Source organism: Periophthalmus magnuspinnatus, chromosome 23 (genome assembly GCF_009829125.3).
Source record: "Periophthalmus magnuspinnatus isolate fPerMag1 chromosome 23, fPerMag1.2.pri, whole genome shotgun sequence".
NCBI classification, from domain to species: Eukaryota; Metazoa; Chordata; class Actinopteri; order Gobiiformes; family Gobiidae; genus Periophthalmus; species Periophthalmus magnuspinnatus.
The window spans coordinates 23,036,387-23,055,349 of NC_047148.1; the positions used below are offsets into that span (position 1 = coordinate 23,036,387).

The 18,963-nt window shown below is 40.5% G+C and overlaps 1 protein-coding gene across 2 annotated transcripts; it reads left to right on the forward strand.

Annotated features, from left to right (window-relative positions):
* The first annotated feature begins 3,394 nt into the window (after positions 1 to 3,394).
* On the forward strand, positions 3,395 to 18,912 carry LOC117391836 (nipped-B-like protein B). Of its 2 annotated transcripts, none has more exons than XM_033989762.2 (47): positions 3,395 to 3,440; positions 4,474 to 4,617; positions 4,716 to 4,881; positions 4,956 to 5,086; positions 5,479 to 5,587; positions 5,681 to 5,829; positions 5,976 to 6,100; positions 6,189 to 6,279; positions 6,369 to 6,839; positions 6,916 to 8,721; positions 8,788 to 8,895; positions 9,229 to 9,369; positions 9,454 to 9,525; positions 9,602 to 9,691; positions 9,754 to 9,854; positions 9,934 to 10,020; positions 10,100 to 10,331; positions 10,423 to 10,574; positions 10,654 to 10,734; positions 10,815 to 10,915; positions 10,985 to 11,111; positions 11,275 to 11,357; positions 11,433 to 11,565; positions 11,647 to 11,790; positions 11,876 to 11,962; positions 12,027 to 12,238; positions 12,317 to 12,419; positions 12,634 to 12,732; positions 12,804 to 12,950; positions 13,239 to 13,373; positions 13,449 to 13,547; positions 13,620 to 13,673; positions 13,758 to 13,866; positions 13,946 to 14,076; positions 14,163 to 14,303; positions 14,377 to 14,470; positions 14,538 to 14,692; positions 14,760 to 14,850; positions 14,930 to 15,103; positions 15,176 to 15,366; positions 15,436 to 15,543; positions 16,542 to 16,742; positions 16,820 to 16,966; positions 17,035 to 17,378; positions 17,456 to 17,630; positions 17,724 to 17,912; positions 17,999 to 18,912. In XM_033989762.2, the coding sequence occupies exons 2-47, from the start codon at positions 4,554 to 4,556 to the stop codon at positions 18,356 to 18,358; spliced, it is 8,310 nt and encodes a 2,769-aa protein (XP_033845653.1). In that variant the 5' UTR covers positions 3,395 to 3,440; positions 4,474 to 4,553; the 3' UTR covers positions 18,359 to 18,912. The 2 variants fall into 2 exon arrangements, with proteins under 2 accessions (XP_033845653.1, XP_055087467.1); XM_055231492.1 differs by having other exon boundaries at positions 4,956 to 5,056.
* Positions 18,913 to 18,963: the final 51 nt, after the last annotated feature.

Sequence of the window (18,963 nt, forward strand, 5' to 3'; positions counted from 1 at the left end):
AAACAAAATGTGAAAAACTCAAGGTATTAGATAAGACAAGTTTATTTGTACAGCACAATCTGTCCACAAGGTAATTCAAAGTGTTTTAAAGAATAAAAAAGACATTAAAATCACATAAATAATCATCACTATAAAATGAAAATTAAAAGAGAAGAGGCAGAATCAAATCCTTTCAGTCACATGCAGACCAGGCCTGGTTTAGTCCTGTTTTAGTCCTGGTTTAGTCCTGGTTTAGTCCTGGTTTAGTCCTGGTTTAGTCCATGTTTAGTCCTGGTTTAGTCCTGGTTTAGTCCTGGTTTAGTCCTGGTTTAGTCCTGGTTTAGTCCTGGTTTAGTCCATGTTTAGTCCTGGTTTAGTCCTGGTTTAGTCCTGGTTTAGTCCTGGTTTAGTCCATGTTTAGTCCTGGTTTAGTCCTGGTTTAGTCCTCAGAGTGAGATGTCCTTTGGAGAGGGATTAGACACAAATCTCTCTAATTATAAATACACAAAACAATAGAATATGCAGATTTTTTGATTTTGTGGTAAAATAAACTCAAAGACCAGGAGCGAGTGGTTCTGTTTAGAGACACTTCTTTTGGTTCTTTTGGTTCTTTTGGTTCTTTTGGTTCTTTTGGTTCTTTTGGTTCTTTTGGGTCTGTTTTGGTCGTGGATCTTCTGCTGCTCATGTACGAGTCTCTCCACGTGGACAGACTCCTCAAAAGATTTAAAACAGAGTCTGTTCAAGAGCCAAATATGTCTCTGTGAATTATATTTTTATTTTTGCTGCTGCTGTGTGACATCTGCTTTTGTGCGATTGTCTGACATCAACCTCAGAGACTGAAGACGTTCATCAATATGTGCTGTCCATTTACAAATAAATACAATAAGACATGAGAAATATAAGAATAGGATAAATGTAACTTTAAATATGACAATCTGTTAAATCTCTGGAATTTACATGTGAAAGGAATGTAGGATTTGAGGGATTTAAGTAATGAGGCTTTTGCTCAGTGCAGAGAAGCAAATAAACACATGCAATTTGGAATTTTGTCAGAAATAAAAGTTGGTTTCAATACTGTATGTAAATTTACACTGATAGGACTGATACATTCTTGGGAATTCTCGAGTTTTTGGTGCCTTTTATTGCAAAATCCTGTCAGTAAGGCCGTACAACTCTGAAAAATAAAAAAGTCTGGGTATAAATCAGCTAAATTCCAAGTCATCTTTACAGTTTTTCAGGCTTAAACGCAGACGTCCTGACTCATATAAACCTACAACAATGTAAATGTTTGAATAAATGCATGTTTTAAAGTGTTTTCATTCACTTAAATTCATTATCGAGCTCATTCCAGACACATCTTTGCCTCACGTTAGCTCTTATTTTACTCGATTCACAACAAACAAACCTCTTAGTTATATCGACTATTTCTTAATTTAAAGAATGACGGGAATCTCCTCGTTCACAAAATAGAAAATCACTCAAAATTTTACTTAACTATGTCTGTAAATTTTAATATATTCGATTTGATAAATAGTTCATTAGTCAGATGACAGAATCCTGCTTTATTAATTATTCTTATTGCCCTTTTCTGTAGTTTAATCATAGGATCTATGTTTGTTTTACAGCATTTCCCCACATTTCCGAGCGATAAGATAAATATGGAAGCACAAGTGATAAATGTAATATATGCACACATTTGTTATTCAATGCAGATTTGGTTTTTACTCCTGGTTGTGCTGTATTTTGAGTTTCTGACACACCTGATGATAAAATAAAATAAAACTGAGGTGCTGTTTTGCTGGACGTCCACTAGAGGGAGGCATTTTTATTCTGTGTGGTCTGGGGTCTCACACATTCACCTATAATAAGAGAAAAAAAAAGCTTTAATCATAACTTATTATTATTATATCTTTATTATCCTTATTATCCTAAATGTGCTAGGAATAAACCTGCAGGTCAAACAACAACAGAGACACCAAACCAAACAAACCAATGAATCCAGAATGATGTGGATTTAAAGAAAAGTTTGGTGTGAGCGTCGTTTTTACCCAAAGCAGCTCGACACCAACAGGTTTGTCAGTCACAACCTGGAAATTACAAGAAAAAAAACAAGTTAGTGGATCCCAAATGTGGGCTGCTACTGTGCAACTCCCACTGGAACGTCCATTTAACCAGTGGATTTAAAAGATTTAACAATAAAAAAGGATCAAATGATGTTTTTTTTGTTTAGTTTCAGTATGAAAATATAACGTACGTCAAAGTGGGACTGCAGTAGGTCGACAATGAGCTTCTGTTATTGATTCTAATCAGGATTTTTAATGGATCCTCAGTGTGGGAAGTTCTCATCCAGACGGAGTTAAGGATATGCAAAAAAATCTGTCATACAATGTAGGTTTTTCTGTAGTTGCTTAAGTAATGATACCTGGAAATAACTGCCAAAATAGCATAAAAATAATAAAAATAAATTATATATTATTATTATTATTATTATTATTATTATTATTATTATTATATTATTATTATTATTATTATTATTATTATTATTATTATATTATTATTATTATTATTATTATTATTATTATTATTATTATTATTAAAACCGTATATATCCCATCAGAATTTGAATTTGTTAATTTTACTAAATTTAAATGTGAAACTAAATGATACCCGAAAACAACTGCTAAATAAGACAAAATAACATAAAAAAAAAGATAATAATATATATAAATAAAACCGTATAGCTCACCAAAGCCACCAGATGGTTGATTTTCTGTATTTATCTTGTTAATTTTAAACTTAAACTAAACCTGAAAATCTCTGCTGTGTCCCTTATCCATGTCCTGTTTTGGTCCAGGGGCCAGTCTCTGTCTCAGGGGCCAGTGTCTGTCTCAGGGGCCAGTCTGTGTCTCAAGGGCCAGTCTCTGTCTCAGGGGCCAGTCTCTTTTTACAGGGGCCAGTCTCTCAGTTCTGACTCAGGGGCCAGTGTCTGTCTCAGGGGCCAGATTCTGTCTCAGGGGCCAGTCTCTCAGTTCTGTCTCAGGGGCCAGTCTCTGTCTCAGGGGCCAGATTCTGTCTCAGGGGCCAGTGTCTGTCTCAGGGGCCAGATTCTGTCTCAGGGGCCAGTCTCTCTCTCAGGGGCCAGTGTCTGTCTCAGGGGCCAGTGTCTGTCTCAGGGGCCAGTCTCTGTCTCAGGGGCCAGTCTCTTTGCGCTGTGTCTTTATCCTGGAGCGTCTCCGGATGGACAGGGGGGACACAGAGGGACGAGGAGGGAGTTCTTCTTCTTCTTCTTCTTCTTCTTCTTCTACTTCTTCTCCTCCTCCTCCTCCTCCTCCTCCTCCTCCTTCCTCTTCTTCTTCTTCTTCTTCAGCTGCCATCCCACTCCTGCTCCTCCCCCTCTCCTCCTCCTCTCCTCCTCCTCTCCTCCTCCAGAGCTCCACTTCTCTTTCTCATCACATCCCGAGGTAAATAACACACATTCAACAATAACACTCGCGTTTTGTCCGGATGTTTTTCACGCGGACAGTGTCGGTTTTGACCCCGGATCTTGCCTGTGGGTTTTGGGGGTCGGTGGAGTGTTTATCCAGGGCGATAAAAGCCCGGTGTGATGGGCTGTGTGCTTTGTACCCCTGCTTTCCTCTCCTGGCGTCGGGTCGGGGTTACGCTTCCTTAGGCAAGTCCGTGGATCACTTTGTCAGATAAAGATGAGCCTAACAGAGCCGAGGTGGATGCAAACTTACAATCCAACACAGTATTGTCCGTGTGTGTTCAGGAGAAGCGTGTGTATTTAGATTTAGACGGTTGTGTTTGGTTCAGTTGCAGTGATGCTAGCTAGGGCAACTTAAACAGACACCTAGCCTGTTAGCATAGCTTTATCTCCAGTTGTTGCTAGCCGGCTAACAACGAGCTGATTGTGGTTTTCCTTCACTAAAACACACATTTCACGCCCCGGTTGTGTCTTTAGCGTTTGTAAACTAGTAATACCGTGGTAATACTGTGTTATAATCGTTGCTGTGTTGGGGGAAATACGTTGATAAAGTGTCGAAACAGTATTTACAGTTAGTGATAGCAAATGCATTGATTGTGATGTTGTTGTCCTGTGTGTGCGCTCTCAGGGGCTGCTCTCATCTCTTCATACATCACATTTTAATAAAGAAGCAGCTGTGGAAGTGGGGTTTTGATGTGGAAAAACGGGTCACTTTCTCACAAATATGGGGAACTGTGATTTAGCCAGGTGGATGTTGTTGTTAAAGCTACAAAAAAGCAGCGTTAGCTTCTTATAACTGGATAATGCACTGGTTTAGAAAGCCTTTTTCACCTCAACACATGCACATATTATATAAATCATTCTAATGCACAGACATAAAGCATTCATGTGTCATTTATATTATCTAAAAATGCAATTACTTGACCCCCATCTATGTCCCAGGTCATGTTTTTTGCCCAGATATGACCTGATTTTGCTCTTTTAAATGTAAATGCTTTGTTTATTTGCAGGATTCCGGAGATGTGAGGAATAGGAAGAGTGTTATTGAACAGCTTAGCTTCTGACACTGTCTCTTGACCTCATCTTCAGCATGAATGGTGATATGCCTCATGTTCCCATAACTACTCTTGCTGGAATTGCTAGCTTGACAGACTGTAAGTTACTTTTAGTTTATTAGGCATTACAAATATCTTTAAAAATACCAATCGTGAAGCCTGATTATTACTTCTATGTGTTTTTTTTCTCCTGATAGTGTTGAACCAGCTCCCGTTGCCTTCTCCACTGCCTGCTACGACAGCTAAAGGTCTCCTCTACAGCAGTAGGATCTCTGAAGAGGTCAACAATTTACTGGTATGTCGGGATGAAAATCTGGTGACTCAGCTGGTCCACAGTCTCAACCAGGTCTCGACTGAACATATGTAAGTAAAGTTATTTATTTATGGAACCGCGTGCGTTGCTCAATAATCTAATAATGAGTCATTTTGATTTATAGTGAATTGAAGGACAATCTTGGCAACGATGAACCAGAAGGGGACATGCCTTTGCTGTTGCAAACCTTGTTGTCAAGGAACCCCAAAATCTTCAGGGATAAAAGTATGCCTTCCCAGAACGAGGTTTGGGGTGGTAAGGAGGAGATCTCAAGTTGTTGCCCTGCTACTGAGCATGTTCAGTTGTCTATTACTGACATGGGCTTGGGGATGGTTTAAAATGGAAACTGATTAAATGTTTTATTTATATACGTTTTGAAAGTGCTTTCCTTGTATCTGCCAGAGTGCAATAGATTAATCATCAGATATTACAAGCACTACTGAACAATTATTACAAGTGCAATTAAACAATAATGTAATTGTATTAAATGCACTCACATTCCGTTCCTTTGGTTTATTTTCTGCTTAGTAACAATTGCATGAATGTGACAAGTATTTTAGTACTTTGTTACTACAAAAAAGAGTAGCAGTTTGACTTGGAATCAGATTTATTCAGGTAACCTGTTTTATTTTTCTCTGTCTCTTAAGGTGTTAGGCAGCCATCTTTGATTCAGCAGTACAAAGTGACTCAGAATCAAGTTCATGGCAGCCCTGCATCTAACTATCAGCAAACCTCTGTTCCCCCAAGTCCTTCTGGGTAAGAACCCGACATCATCATAGTTCATTTGCATTAGGAATGAGATGTATCTTTCCAGCTGTTTAGTAAGACCTTCTCATTTATCTTTTTCAGATGTTTTACTCCTCAGCAGTCTGGGTCCGGTGCAAGATTTATAACCAAACAGAACAGTCCCATATCCAGTCCCTACACCCCACAGAGTCCTGACGACTATTTGCAATACAATCCGCCTAGTTATTCTCAACACCAACAAGCTCAACAAGGTGAGTTGCAACCTTTGTTTAGCACATGTCATAACCGAGATGGTTATGGTAACATTACACAGGTCAATACTAGTTGTAACTAGTCCTAACTTGATTTTATCTTGTGTAAAAAACAATCTGATGTTTTGTAATATTTGTTTTCATAGCTGCCGGGATGAGAAATATCCATGACAACAAGGTCTCTGGACAGCTATCAAATAACTCCAATCACAATGCACAAGTTGGTTCCAATGATACCTACATGAACATGACACAGAGATTGGGAAATGAGGTAAATTAAAACAACTTTGCACCTTATTCAGACCTCAGTTTACAAATTACTTCTATTAAAAACCTGACATATATCTTGTATTCTTCAGGCAAATGGCTCCTCTACGAAAGGCGCTGCATTTTCTGTGGGATCTCCAAATTCTTCATGTTCTCCTGCGGCGCACGAAGAGACCACAAAACGTAAATGTGCAATTAAACCAGTATTCTAACTGTACTCTTAATGGCAATGCTCTGAAGCTATACACGTGATCCAATTTGTATTTCTACAGGGTCAAGGGTCATCATACAGTCACCCAATGATCTGCCCGACAAACGTGTAACTTCAGTGGAGTACAAAAAGAAACATAAAGAAAGGAACAAAGAGGAATATGAACAAATTGACAAAAATGCTTTGTACGACATAGTAAGCTCACCAATGAAGGACTCCTCAAGGCTGACTTTAAAACTGACGAGAGTACGATCTTCTGACACGGATCACTCTGGAGACATGCCCGCTGTAGAAAATGCCAATCACGTGGATACTAGTGTAATGAAGGATACTCCGTCGTCAAGGACAACCCAAGAGTCTTCACAGAAGCCAGAAGCCGAGGAGCAGGCAAACTGTCATCTGCCTGTCGTCCAACACAACGCAAAGGACACCGGTGATGAAGCTGAGACAGACGCACTTTCAGAGTCTGAGAGAGTAGAACATGAGTCATCATTCGAGAAAGAACGCTGGAATAAGGATGTTCAGGACAAAGGTGAAGGCAGGCATTTTCTCTACTTTTTAAATCAGTGTGTTAATATTGCTAACTAAATGTCATTATTTGCTTGTAGACAAACCGCTGAAGAAACGAAAACAGGACTCTTATCCTCAGAAACCTGGAGTTGGAGGCTTTTCTGAAGCAGGGGATGGACAGAAGGGTAACCGTAGCAGCAAGATGACACCCAGAAAGACTGTTGCTACGAATAACGGTACAGGTCGACCGGCTTTGATGGTCAGTATAGATCTGGAGCAAGCTGGCCTAGGAAAAGCACATCCTGTAGTGGTCCTGGAACCTCGAGAGATTTGTGAAGATCACCTTAAACGCCTCAAATCGAAGTCAGAAGATAAGGGCAAAGTTGTTGAAAACCAAACCTTCATAAAACAACATACAGACAACTCTAGAAAGTTTGATACTCATAAAAACCACCAGGAAAGTCAGAAGGAAAAAACGCAAAATGTCCCAAACGACACCAGTGCAGAAAACAATGAGACGGAAACACTACGTCAGAAACATAAAGCCAATTTAGAAACAACTTTGAAAGAGGAAAGAAACAACAGCAGCCATCACTGCAACGCCCGCATCCCTGATAGTAAAAAAATCAGTAATAGCACAAAAATTAATACCTCCCCTGAAACGGAAAAGAACAGACACAAGGAAAAAGACAAAGATCGAAGCAAAAGTGTGGAAAAAATCAGAGAGAGTAACAAGGACAAACTCAAAAACAAGGAACCAAGCAAAGATAGAAGAGACCAGAATCCAAGTGATGAGCGGAGTAAAACTAGAGAAGACAAGGAAAGGAGCGTTAACAAGGACAGAGACCGGGGCAGGGGTCAGCCTCAAGAAAAAGAACAAGACGTCGTTAAAGACCGGAGTCGAAACAGGGCTAAAGAGCTGGACACGGATAAGGTCCAGAAAAAAGATCAAGACCTGGACAAAGACGCAAAGCAGAAACGGGGTAAAGAAACTGAGCGAGACAAAAGGCAAGAGAAGCAGCAAGATGTCGAAAAAAGTAGAAATCGAAACAAGGACCAAGAACGAGAAAAGGCCAAAGTCCAAGAGAAAATCCAGGAGCCAGCTAAAGATGTGCATCACAGTAAGGATAAGGAGAAGACCAAGGATAAAACCCAAACACAGGACCAAGCTCAAGAAAAAGAGCCCAAGTACATTAAAGGCAAAGAGCGAACGAAGGAAAAAACACAAGAGAAGGAGCCAGATCATAAAAAAGAACGACATCGCAACAGGGAAAGAGAACGGGAAGCTGAAAGGATTCAAGAAAGAAATAAAGAGTCAGACAAAGACCGCAGACGCAGTAAGGACAAAGAGAGGGATCAAGATCAAGACAAAACTCGAGGAAACGACAGAGATCGCTGCAGAGGCCGTGGAGATGAACGCGAGCGAGACGGGGAAAAGAAGCAGAGACTGGCACAATCTGAGGAGAACTATAACAGACAGAGTGGTGACCAGTCCGCTAAACCCGACTGCCCTAAAGCGAAGCACGATGGGAGTAAAAGATCCGCCGAGCTCAACAGACGATCAAAGACGGAAAGTACGTCTTCTTCTAACAAGGAAGACCGAAAAGGTAGTGGTCAGACTGCAGATAAACACACCGTGGAAAGCAAGGCCAGTGAGTTTCCCTCGTACCTCCTGGGCGGCACAGGATCAAATTTGAAAAACTTTGTAATTCCTAAACTGAAGCGAGACGCAACTTCTAAATGTGTCGATGGGCTGATTGAACCCAGAGTCGTGCTGGACAGAGTGTCACTGGTTAAGAATCTCGCTAAATCATCCAAGCCTGTAATTGTGCTTAAGAGACTCAGCATTGACGAAGTAAAACGAATAATCAGGGACAGTAGGAACGTCCGCTCATCCAAATCAGGTAAGTTACATATAAGCAGCACGTTTGAATTGAAATATTCTCCCTCAACTTCTTCTGTCTTTTCAGAAATGTTATCGAACAAGCGTAGACACAGTGTAGTCAGTAAGAAACCCAAGTATGTTATTTCTGACTCTGAAGAAGACAGCGAAGACCCTGAAGACTCTGATGACGGGGGTAAGAATTAGGAACGGGACATTTTATATAATCGTGACATAATCCCTATTTTATCTCCAGAAAGTGCAGAAAAAACTTGCTTTTCCATTATGCCTCTAGATCGTAGTTGTTTTCACTTAAGAAATGCCACATTCATATCCAAAACATTTTAAACCGTCAGCAGCTTTCATAATTATCCTGATATAATCGTTAATCGCACTTATTTTGGCCGTGATAATCGTGACACCAAATTTTAGTATCGTCCCCTGCCCAGTAAGAATTATATTACGAAATGAAATATACTTTTGCCTATGTAAATGTAAGTTACAGGTTTTAATGTTGCTTTTTTGACAGTTGTGAGAAAAAAATCCAGGAAAGACAATGACAAGTCCTGGAAATGTGAGGAGAAAAGAGGTCGTTCTTCGAGCGGGCGCCATCGCGATCGAAGTCCAGAAGATTCAGATGAAAGTTCTCCTCCGCCGAACCTCACTGCTGGTACCTTCACTGTTCATTATACATTCATTTGGCTCCTACATTGAATGACTGTTATTCACAAAATCAATGTTTGCTTTTAATAAGTTGCAAGAAAACTAAGCAAAAAGGAGAAGCAGAAAAATAGAAAGTCATATGAGCCGAAGCAGACGGTTGAAGGTAACAAGCGTTTCTTTTGTTAAATATACAGTTTTCTCTTTTTTTATCAATAAAATGCCTGTTCTGTATTTAACAGAAATGATGGATTCATCCACATTCAAGAGGTTCACAGCCACCCTGGACAGTATCCTAGAGAATCTGGAAGATGCAGATTTTACTGCCACGGGTAAAACACACATTTTTAACAAAAAATGTACAAGAAACTTTTCAACACTTTTTTTTATGCAGATGATGATGAAATACCTCAGGAACTTTTGCTTGGACAGCTTCAGTTGAGTGAACTCAGCAGTGACTCTGCTAAGATTAAAGCTATGGGTATTTTCAATAAGGTAAGAAAATAATAGACCTGTTCACCTTTTAAAGTTTCACCAGTTTAAGGAAATAAAGAGAACTTCATTCATTTGACAGATTCCCTCTGAAAGACTGGTCAAAGTTTTGAATATTCTGGAGAAGAATATTCAGGACAGTGTCAAACTTTCAACATTAATGCATTATGTAAGTAAAGAACGATTATTATTGTGTAATTGTGTTTGTCAGGAGTAATGTTATAATGTAATGTTATAATGTGTTTTAGGATAATGAGTCAATGGATGAAGAGAAGCTGTGGCGTGACCTCATCATGGAGCGAGTGGTCAGATCTGCAGATGCCTGTCTGACCGCCCTCAACATCATGACCTCTCCGCACATGCCCAAAGCGGTTTACATCGAGGATGTGATTGAGAGAGTGTTGCAGTACACCAAGTTCCACCTCCTGAACACTCTTTACCCTCAGTATGACCCCGTGTACAGGGTGGATCCTCACGGAGGTCGGCATTATCTTTAAACAAACACATTATCTCGTTGAACATCACAACCACATTGTTTTTTTTTTGTTGTTGTTTCCTTTATCGGATGTAGGTGGTGTCCACAGTTCAAAATCCAAAAGAGCCAAGTGTTCCAGCTCCAAACAGAAGGTGGTGGTGAAGCTCTACAATAAAGTGTGTGATGTTGTGGGGAGTATGTCCGAGCTCCTGGAGATTCAGCTGCTCACTGACACCACTATCCTCCAGGTAGAGCCTTATATTTGATTTGAGGTTAAAAAAAAGAAAGAAAAAGAAACATGTTTGATGTCTGTGCTGCTCTGATCAGGTGTCCACACTGGGCATTACTCCTTTCTTTGTGGAGAATGTGAGTGAGTTGCAGTTGTGTGCGATCACACTCGTGACGGCGGTATGTAATGTTTAATTATATAATACTGACAAATCGTTCGTTAAACTTTTCATTATTATAATATTATATCTTATATCTAGGTGTTTTCACGATATGAGAAACACAGACAGCTCATTCTTGAAGAGATTTTCACCTCCTTGGCAAGACTGCCCACCAGTAAACGCAGCCTCAGGAACTTTAGGTGATTTATGATTCAAAAGTGTTTTCATTTTAATGTAACAAATGTTTATGAGACATGATCTGGTCCTAGGTTAAGCAGTGACTCAGACGGTGAATACGTTTACATCCAGATGGTCTCTGCCTTGGTCCTTCAGCTCATCCAGTGTGTGGTTCAGTTACCGTCTGAAAGAGACGGAGAAGAAGAACACAATAAGAAGGTACGCTTCAAAATCTGCATGTTGTCTTTTTACTTTCTGTTACCATTGTCATTAAAATGCAGTTGCCATGTTATTAAAATGCATTTTAGTGTGTTATTAAAATGTGTTTTAGTGTGTTATTAAAATGCCTTTTACTGTGTTATTAAAATGTGTTTTGCTCTAGGTCGATAAAGACGTCCTCATCACAAACGCTTATGAAACAGCCATGAGGACTGCGCAGAATTTTCTGTCAGTTTTTCTTAAAAAGTGAGTGGGTTTCTATTGAAAGATTGTAAACAGTTATATGTTTAAAAAGTTGCTGTAATTGCCCACGTGTTTCAGGTGTGGGAGTAAACAGGGCGAGGAGGACTACAGGCCTCTGTTTGAGAACTTTGTCCATGACCTGCTGTCCACTGTGAACAGGCCCGAGTGGCCTGCAGCTGAACTGCTGCTCAGTTTACTGGGGAGGCTGTTGGTCAGTACCGTGTTTTTTTTTTAAACAAAATGTAACAAATGTACCAAAACTAACCCTCTTCTCCTGTCTCTTTAACACCAGGTTCACCAGTTCAGTAACAAACAAACAGAAATGGCTCTCAGGGTGGCGTCGCTGGATTACCTGGGCACTGTGGCCTCTCGCCTTCGCAAAGACGCCGTCACAAGTAAAATGGATCAAAAAGTCATTGACCGCATCCTGAGGGAGGTAAATTCAAATCATTTAATCACTGTAAAATGAGGCGGTAGGTTAATTTAATGTTAAATTATATTGACTGATTGGATTTCTCCAGACTCCAGGCAATGATGAGGTGCAGCAGCTCCAAAAGGCCTTACTCGATTATATTGACGACAACGTGGAGACAGACACGTCTTTACTGGTGAGTTTATGTCATTAAACGTAGTTCAATACATGGACTTAATGTCTGTTACCTTTTGTTACAGTTTGCGAGGAACTTTTACATTGCTCAGTGGTACAGAGACGTCACAAGCGAAGTGGATAAGGCCATGAAGTCTCAAAAGGAGAGGGACGAGGACTCAAAGTATTATTCTAAGGAGGTTGAATCGACCGGGGACATCATGCACAAAGCAGAGACAAGGAAGAAGTTTCTTCGTAAAGTTATAAAGACGTCACCCTCTCAGTTTAGCTCTTTAAAGTATGTGGCAAAAACCCAAACACCTGTGGAGCAAAAACTTTAAATGATACATGTTGTAATTATGTTGTTTATTTTTAGGATGAATTCAGACGTAGTGGATTATGAAGACTGCAATCTCATTGTCAGATATCTGGCCTCCATGAGGCCTTTTGCACAGAGCTTTGATATATATTTATCACAGGTAATTTAACAAACACGCTGACAAGCAAAGACAACATTCTGCTGCCAGCTGAGTATAAATACATCAGGTTTTAAAAAGATCACATTTTCACATGATATTACATTTATCTGAGCCAAAGTAGAACAGGTTTTCCAGGGGAATCCTCAGTTGGCAGTGACACATTTTCATATGATATTGAGTAATTTTGTTTTCTCCACTCGTTCTTTTCTTATAGATTTTACGGGTGTTGGGCGAGAGTGCGATAGCAGTCCGAACAAAAGCTATGAAATGTCTTTCTGAAGTGGTGGCTGTCGATCCGAGCATTTTGGGCCGAGTATGTTCACAGCATCATGACACTGACAGTTTGTTCCATAGATGTAATAAACGTCCTTGTCTGTTTCATAGACGGATATGCAGCGTGGGGTCCACTGTCGTCTTATGGACAACTCCACCAGTGTGCGAGAGGCGGCGGTGGAGCTGCTCGGCCGCTTTGTGCTCAGCCGCCCTGAGCTCATTGAGCAGTACTACGACATGCTCATTGAAAGAATACTGGTAATTTTCTTTGCTTCTTCTGTAAATGTCTTGGTCCTAAATATTCGATTGAAGCGTGGCCAAAGTCTGTGGCTCGCTGTGTGGCTCTTCCAAATGACTTCACGATGACTAATTTGGCAATAAAAAGTTCACTCAGAGTTCATAAGTTCAACTGAGGTTAAATTGCTTTGCTGTCTGCACTGCCACCTACGGGCCGGCTAATGTATTACAACTGTAAAAAGTATTTTGACCAGCTTCATGTTAACTGAGACTGATTCAAATGTTTATACTATTTTTCCTTTTGAACAGGACACAGGCATAAGTGTCAGAAAGCGAGTTATAAAAATCCTGAGAGACATTTGCCTTGAGCTGCCAGACTTCCACAAAATCACTGAGATGTGCGTGAAGATGATCCGCAGAGTGAACGATGAAGAGGGCATCAAGGTTTTTACTTTATATTGCTATTTGTTTGAGCATTTCTGATTTTTTTTCCTAATGCAAACTCAATGTTTTGAACAGAAACTAGTCAATGAAACGTTTCAAAAACTCTGGTTTACTCCAACACCGAATCATGATAAAGAAGCAATGACGCGCAAGATTCTCAACATTACAGATGTGGTAAATATACATCCTTTAGTATTTATACATGCTTTCTGTACTAAATAATTAAACAACAATACTGTATTTCAGGTCTTGGCTTGTAAAGACACTGGTTATGACTGGTTTGAGCAACTTCTTCAGAATGTATGTTTTGTGTTCGTGTGCGTTGTTCCCCCTTTTGTCCTGTTTTGTGCTGTATCTCCTGATGAAATATGTCTTTTTATGTAGCTGTTAAAATCAGAGGAAAATGCCTCTTACAAACCTGCCAAAAAGGCGTGTATCCAGCTGGTGGACAGTCTCGTCGAGCACATCCTGACGTACGAGGAGTCTCTCGCAGGTAGATTTTTTTGTGTGATATTTCTGACAAAAAACTCGCAGCTTCTTTGTTAACGGAGTCGCTGTTTTTTTTTTTCCAGAGGACAAAGGGGTCAGCTCCGGCCGCCTGGTTTCGTGTATAACCACACTCTACCTGTTCAGCAAGATCCGACCACAGTTAATGGTTAAACACGCCATGACCATGCAGCCGTACTTGACGACAAAGTGCAACGTCAGTACTTACTTAAACAGTTTAGTGATGATGATTATCGTAGACTACTGAAGTTTTTAACCCAAATATAATCATTGTTGTTTTAGACTCAGAACGATTTCATGGTTATTTGTAACGTGGCTAAAATCCTGGAGCTCGTGGTGCCTCTGATAGAGCACCCGAGCGAAGGCTTCCTCACGACGCTCGAGGAAGACTTGATGAAGCTTATCATCAAATACGGCATGACGGTGAGTGAGATTCATTCGTAGACTCTGGTTCGTTTAGATATTCTGTGTCTCATTTACATTCACTGCTCATCAGGTCGTCCAACACTGCGTGAGTTGTCTCGGCGCTGTCGTGAATAAGGTCACGCACAACTACAAGTTTGTCTGGGCTTGTTTTAATCGATACTATGGTAAGACACAAACTTTTCTTGAATAAAAAAACATAAAGAATGACATTAATTTTGTGCCTTTCTGCAGGGGCTTTGGCAAAACTGAAAACTCAACATCAGGAGGACCCCACCAGCCCGACTCTGGTCAACAACAAGCCCACACTCCTGCGCTCGCTGTTCACCGTGGGGGCTCTTTGTCGACACTTTGACTTTGACCTGGAAGAGTTCAAAGGAGCCACAAAGGTAAAAGTTCAGTGTTTTCTGATACTGTTTTTGGTCAGCGTCTAATTTACGTTTTCATTTCGCGCAGATCGTGATCAAAGACAAAGTTCTGGAGCTGCTGATGTACTTCACCACTCACCAAGACGAGGAAGTGCAGATTAAGGCGCTCATCGGACTGGGTAGAGATTCAAACACATTCATGAAGGTTTTAATATGAAATAATCCCTCGACATTCATGTAATCTCTTATTATTTGCAGGCTTCCAGTTCATCATGTACCCAGAGCTGATGTTTGTGCAAGACGTGAAGGTCTTGTACAACAACAATCTGTCCGACGAAAGCGTGTCGGTCAGTTTGAAGATACAAGTGTTGAAGAACCTCCAGACGTATCTTCAGGAGGAGGACTCTCGGATGCAGGAGGCGGATCGCGAATGTGAGTTTTACGCGTTTTGGTATTTCCACTCGTAAAACATCTCTAACTGGATGGATCTCACGGCATACGCAGGGAAGAAGACGGCGAAACAGGAGGATCTGAAGGAGATGGGGGATGTCTCGTCAGGCATGAGCAGCTCGATAATGCAGATTTACTTAAAGCAGGTGCTGGAGTCTTTCTTTCACACCCAGTCGACTGTGCGCCATTATGCCCTTAATGTGATCACACTAACTCTGGGTCAGGGGCTTATACACCCTGTACAGGTAATATACTTTGATCCATGTCTATTTTTCTTAAACTTTCAGCTGCTAATAGAGTTTTGTGTGTTTCAGTGTGTGCCGTACTTGATTGCTATGGGAACAGATCCTGAGCCAACCATGAAAAACAAGGCAGACAACCAGCTGGTGGAGATCGACAAGAAATACTCAGGTTTCATCCATGTGAGTGATTATTTGATATCAAGTTTATTTGTACAGCACAATTCATACACAAAGTGGTTCAAAGTGCTTTATGGAATAAGGAAGACATTAAAATCACACAAATAAAAACATAATCATCATAAAAGTAAGTTTCAAAGAGGAGAGAGCAGAATAAAACGCTTTTAGTCATTCACAGCTAAAAAGAACCGTTTGAGTCTGGATTTAAACGTGGTCAAAGTAGAGGCTTGTCTCACATCTTCAGGTTTTAGCTGCATAAAACTGAAACAGATTCCCCATACTTAGTCCAGGTTTAGCCCAGGTTTAGTCCTGGTTTAGTCCTGGTTTAGTCCTGATTTAGTCCTGATTTAGTCCTGGTTTAGTCCTGGTTTAGTCCTGGTTTAGGACCTGATTTAGTCCCGCTTTAGTCCTGCTTTAGTCCTGCTCTAGTCCTGGTTTAGTCCTGTTTTAGTCCCGCTTTAGTCCTGGTTTAGTCCTGGTTTAGTTCTGTTTTAGTCCTGCTTTAGTCCCGCTTTAGTCCCGTTTTAGTCCTGCTTTAGTCCTGCTTTAGTCCTGCTTTAGTCCTGCTTTAGTCCTCGTTTAGTCCCGGTTTAGTCCTGCTTTAGTCTTGCTTTAGTCCCGGTTTAGTCCTGCTTTAGTCCTGCTTTAGTCCTGCTTTAGTCCTGCTTTAGTCCCGGTTTAGTCCTGCTTTAGTCCTGCTTTAGTCCTGGTTTAGTCCTGGTTTAGTCCTGCTTTAGTCCTGCTTTAGTCCTGCTTTAGTCCCGGTTTAGTCCTGCTTTAGTCCTGCTTTAGTCCTGGTTTAGTCCTGGTTTAGTTCTGCTTTAGTCCTGCTTTAGTTCTGCTTTAGTCCTGGTTTAGTTCTGCTTTAGTCCTGCTTTAGTCCTGCTTTAGTCCTGCTTTAGTCCTGACTCTGGCACCATCAGGAGGCCAGTCCTTCCATAAAAACCTTATCTAGTTCTATAAACATATTAAAACCAAACCCATGTCTTGTTTGTTTCCAGATGAAAGCTGTTGCTGGTTTGAAGATGTCATATCAAGTGCAACAGGCCATACACGGATCCAAAACCGCAGTGGTCCGAGGTTTTCGCCCTGACGACAGAGACTCCGCCCTCTGCTCTCACCTCTACACGATGGTCCGTGGAAACCGCCAGCACAGACGAGCTTTCCTCATATCACTGCTCAACTTGTTTGACGACAGCACTGTAAGTTTCGGGCTATTTTGAAAGTTAAAAGTTGTCTTCTTACGCAGTTTAAATGAATCGACGTTTGTCTCGTACAGAAAACAGAAGTCAACATGGTGCTGTTTGTAGCAGACAACTTGGCGTGCTTTCCGTACCAGACACAAGATGAGCCACTGTTTATAATGCACCATATTGATATTACTCTATCTGTGTCTGGTAGCAATCTCCTGCAGTCTTTTAAAGAGGTAAGACAAACCTTATTTAGCAGTTTAGACAGTAAAATAGGATACTTATGTCTGATTTATTTGCACAGTCTTTACGAAAGGAACCAGTGCCCCGACAGAAAAACGCAAAGAAAAAAGAGAAGAAGAAAAAGAAACACAAAAAGAGAAAATACAACTCTGAAGATGAAGACGACAGCAGCGAGGAAAGCAGCAGCAGCTCCAGCAGCAGCAGTGAGGAAGAGGAGGAACAGGTGGTCCGAAAGAAAACCAAGTCCGCGGATTCAGACTCGGATTTGGACGATGAGGATGCAGTTTTAGACCGTCTACCTGACAACCCCGGTCCTCTGCTGGACTTTGCCAGTGCCTCGCAAGGTGTACTGCTATTGCTAATGCTAAAACAACACTTAAAGAATCTCTATGGCTTCTCTGACAGGTAAAAACCACAACAAACAAAGCTTTTTATTTTTAATCATGTCATTTATAAAACCTCAATGTTTTTTGTCATTGCAGCAAAATCCAAAAGTATTCCCCAACAGAGTCGGCCAAAGTCTATGACAAGGCAGTGAACAGAAAGTCCAGTGTGCATTTTAACCCTCGACAAACACTGGATTTCCTAAAGACCGATCTCGCTAACACGAATCTCAACTATGAATCCAAGAGAAATATTGTGAAGCAGTTCTTAGATGTAAGTATCACGAGATTCGGATATGTTTCAGTTTGATGTGTGGTATTTGTGTCATGTGTGAAAATGCTCTGACTGATTATCGTTATCTTCCAGTTCAAGTTACTGATGGAGCATTTGGATCGTGAAGAGGAGGAGGAGGATGGTGAAGCTAACGCCAATGCCAAAAACAAAGTCATTACGTCCCTGCTTAAAGGTCCAAAAATACAAAGCAACAACCATCACACTGAAGCTGCTCCAGTAGAGACGAGCGATGAAGACAGCGAGGATGACAGTCCTCCAGCGGTAAAATTATGTTTTTTAATATAGATTTAGTTTTTCAGTTTGTTTGTTTTGGATGGAACTGTTAAATTTTACATTTTACTTCACAGAGGAAACCAAGAAAAGGTGGTGAGGCAGCTGAAGATTCAGGTCAAAAGAACGAACCTGTGGAGGTCATGGACATCATCGCCACCTTCTGTCCTAAATACAAAGACCGGCCACAGATCGCCAAGGTTGTTGAGAAAAACAGAAAAGGCTACAGTATACACTGGATGACAGGAACTTACTCTGGGCCTTGGTCAGTTGCAAAGAAAAAGGACGGTCGCAAAAAGGTGCCTTGGGTCGACACTGTCAAAGAATCGGACATAATTTACAAGAAAATAACTCTGACAAGTGGACAGAAGCTCTCAAACAAAGTAGTACAGACACTCCGGGCGCTTTATGCTACCAAGGATGCATCAAAGAAATAAATGACTCCCACGATGTTAACTATGCTGTAGAGAAAACGTAAGAGGCAGTGGCAGTACGTTAACATTGACCTTTTTGAAAACAAGACTGATGTAAATGTTAAAGATGCATACCATAAGAAGGAAATGTTTAGGAAAACATTGTATGGGAGTTCCTTCGCTGTTGTGCAGCAACTCTGTTTTTGATTTTTACTCCCACTGTATAATAGTTTAAAACATGTTTATATCTGAACATAATTCTGTAAAAAATAAGTGAATGTTGGAAGTTAGTGTATTCATGCTGTTCTTAATAAAGTGTTTTTTGGAGTTTAAACTAGCATCAGATCTTTTATTTACAAGAGTCTGAAATAACCATTTTTCTGTTTTTGTTTCTGGATTTATAGTTGCTACACTGCAACATGTAAATGTGTTTGTTTTTAAACCAAGCAGTATGTGCCAATATACAGGGGAATTTGACGTTTTTTAATGTATATTTTGATGTTATATAAAAAAGTGCTGAAAAGATTTCCCCCTGTATCTTTGAAGTCAATACTGCAATAAATCATCCCCCTGCCTTTGTTATTTGTGGATTATTAAATCACTTTCATGATTTTCCCAGATGCTCTATT

Excerpts from the sequence above, each read along its gene's own strand:
- LOC117391836 (XM_033989762.2), top strand. The coding sequence starts at position 4,554 with ATGAATGGTGATATGCCTCATGTTCCCATAACTACTCTTGCTGGAATT. Across the intron at positions 9,692-9,753 it reads TGCAGATTTTACTGCCACGG|ATGATGATGAAATACCTCAG; the intron begins GTAAAACACACA and ends TTTTTTATGCAG. Across the intron at positions 17,913-17,998 it reads AGGATGACAGTCCTCCAGCG|AGGAAACCAAGAAAAGGTGG; the intron begins GTAAAATTATGT and ends TTTACTTCACAG.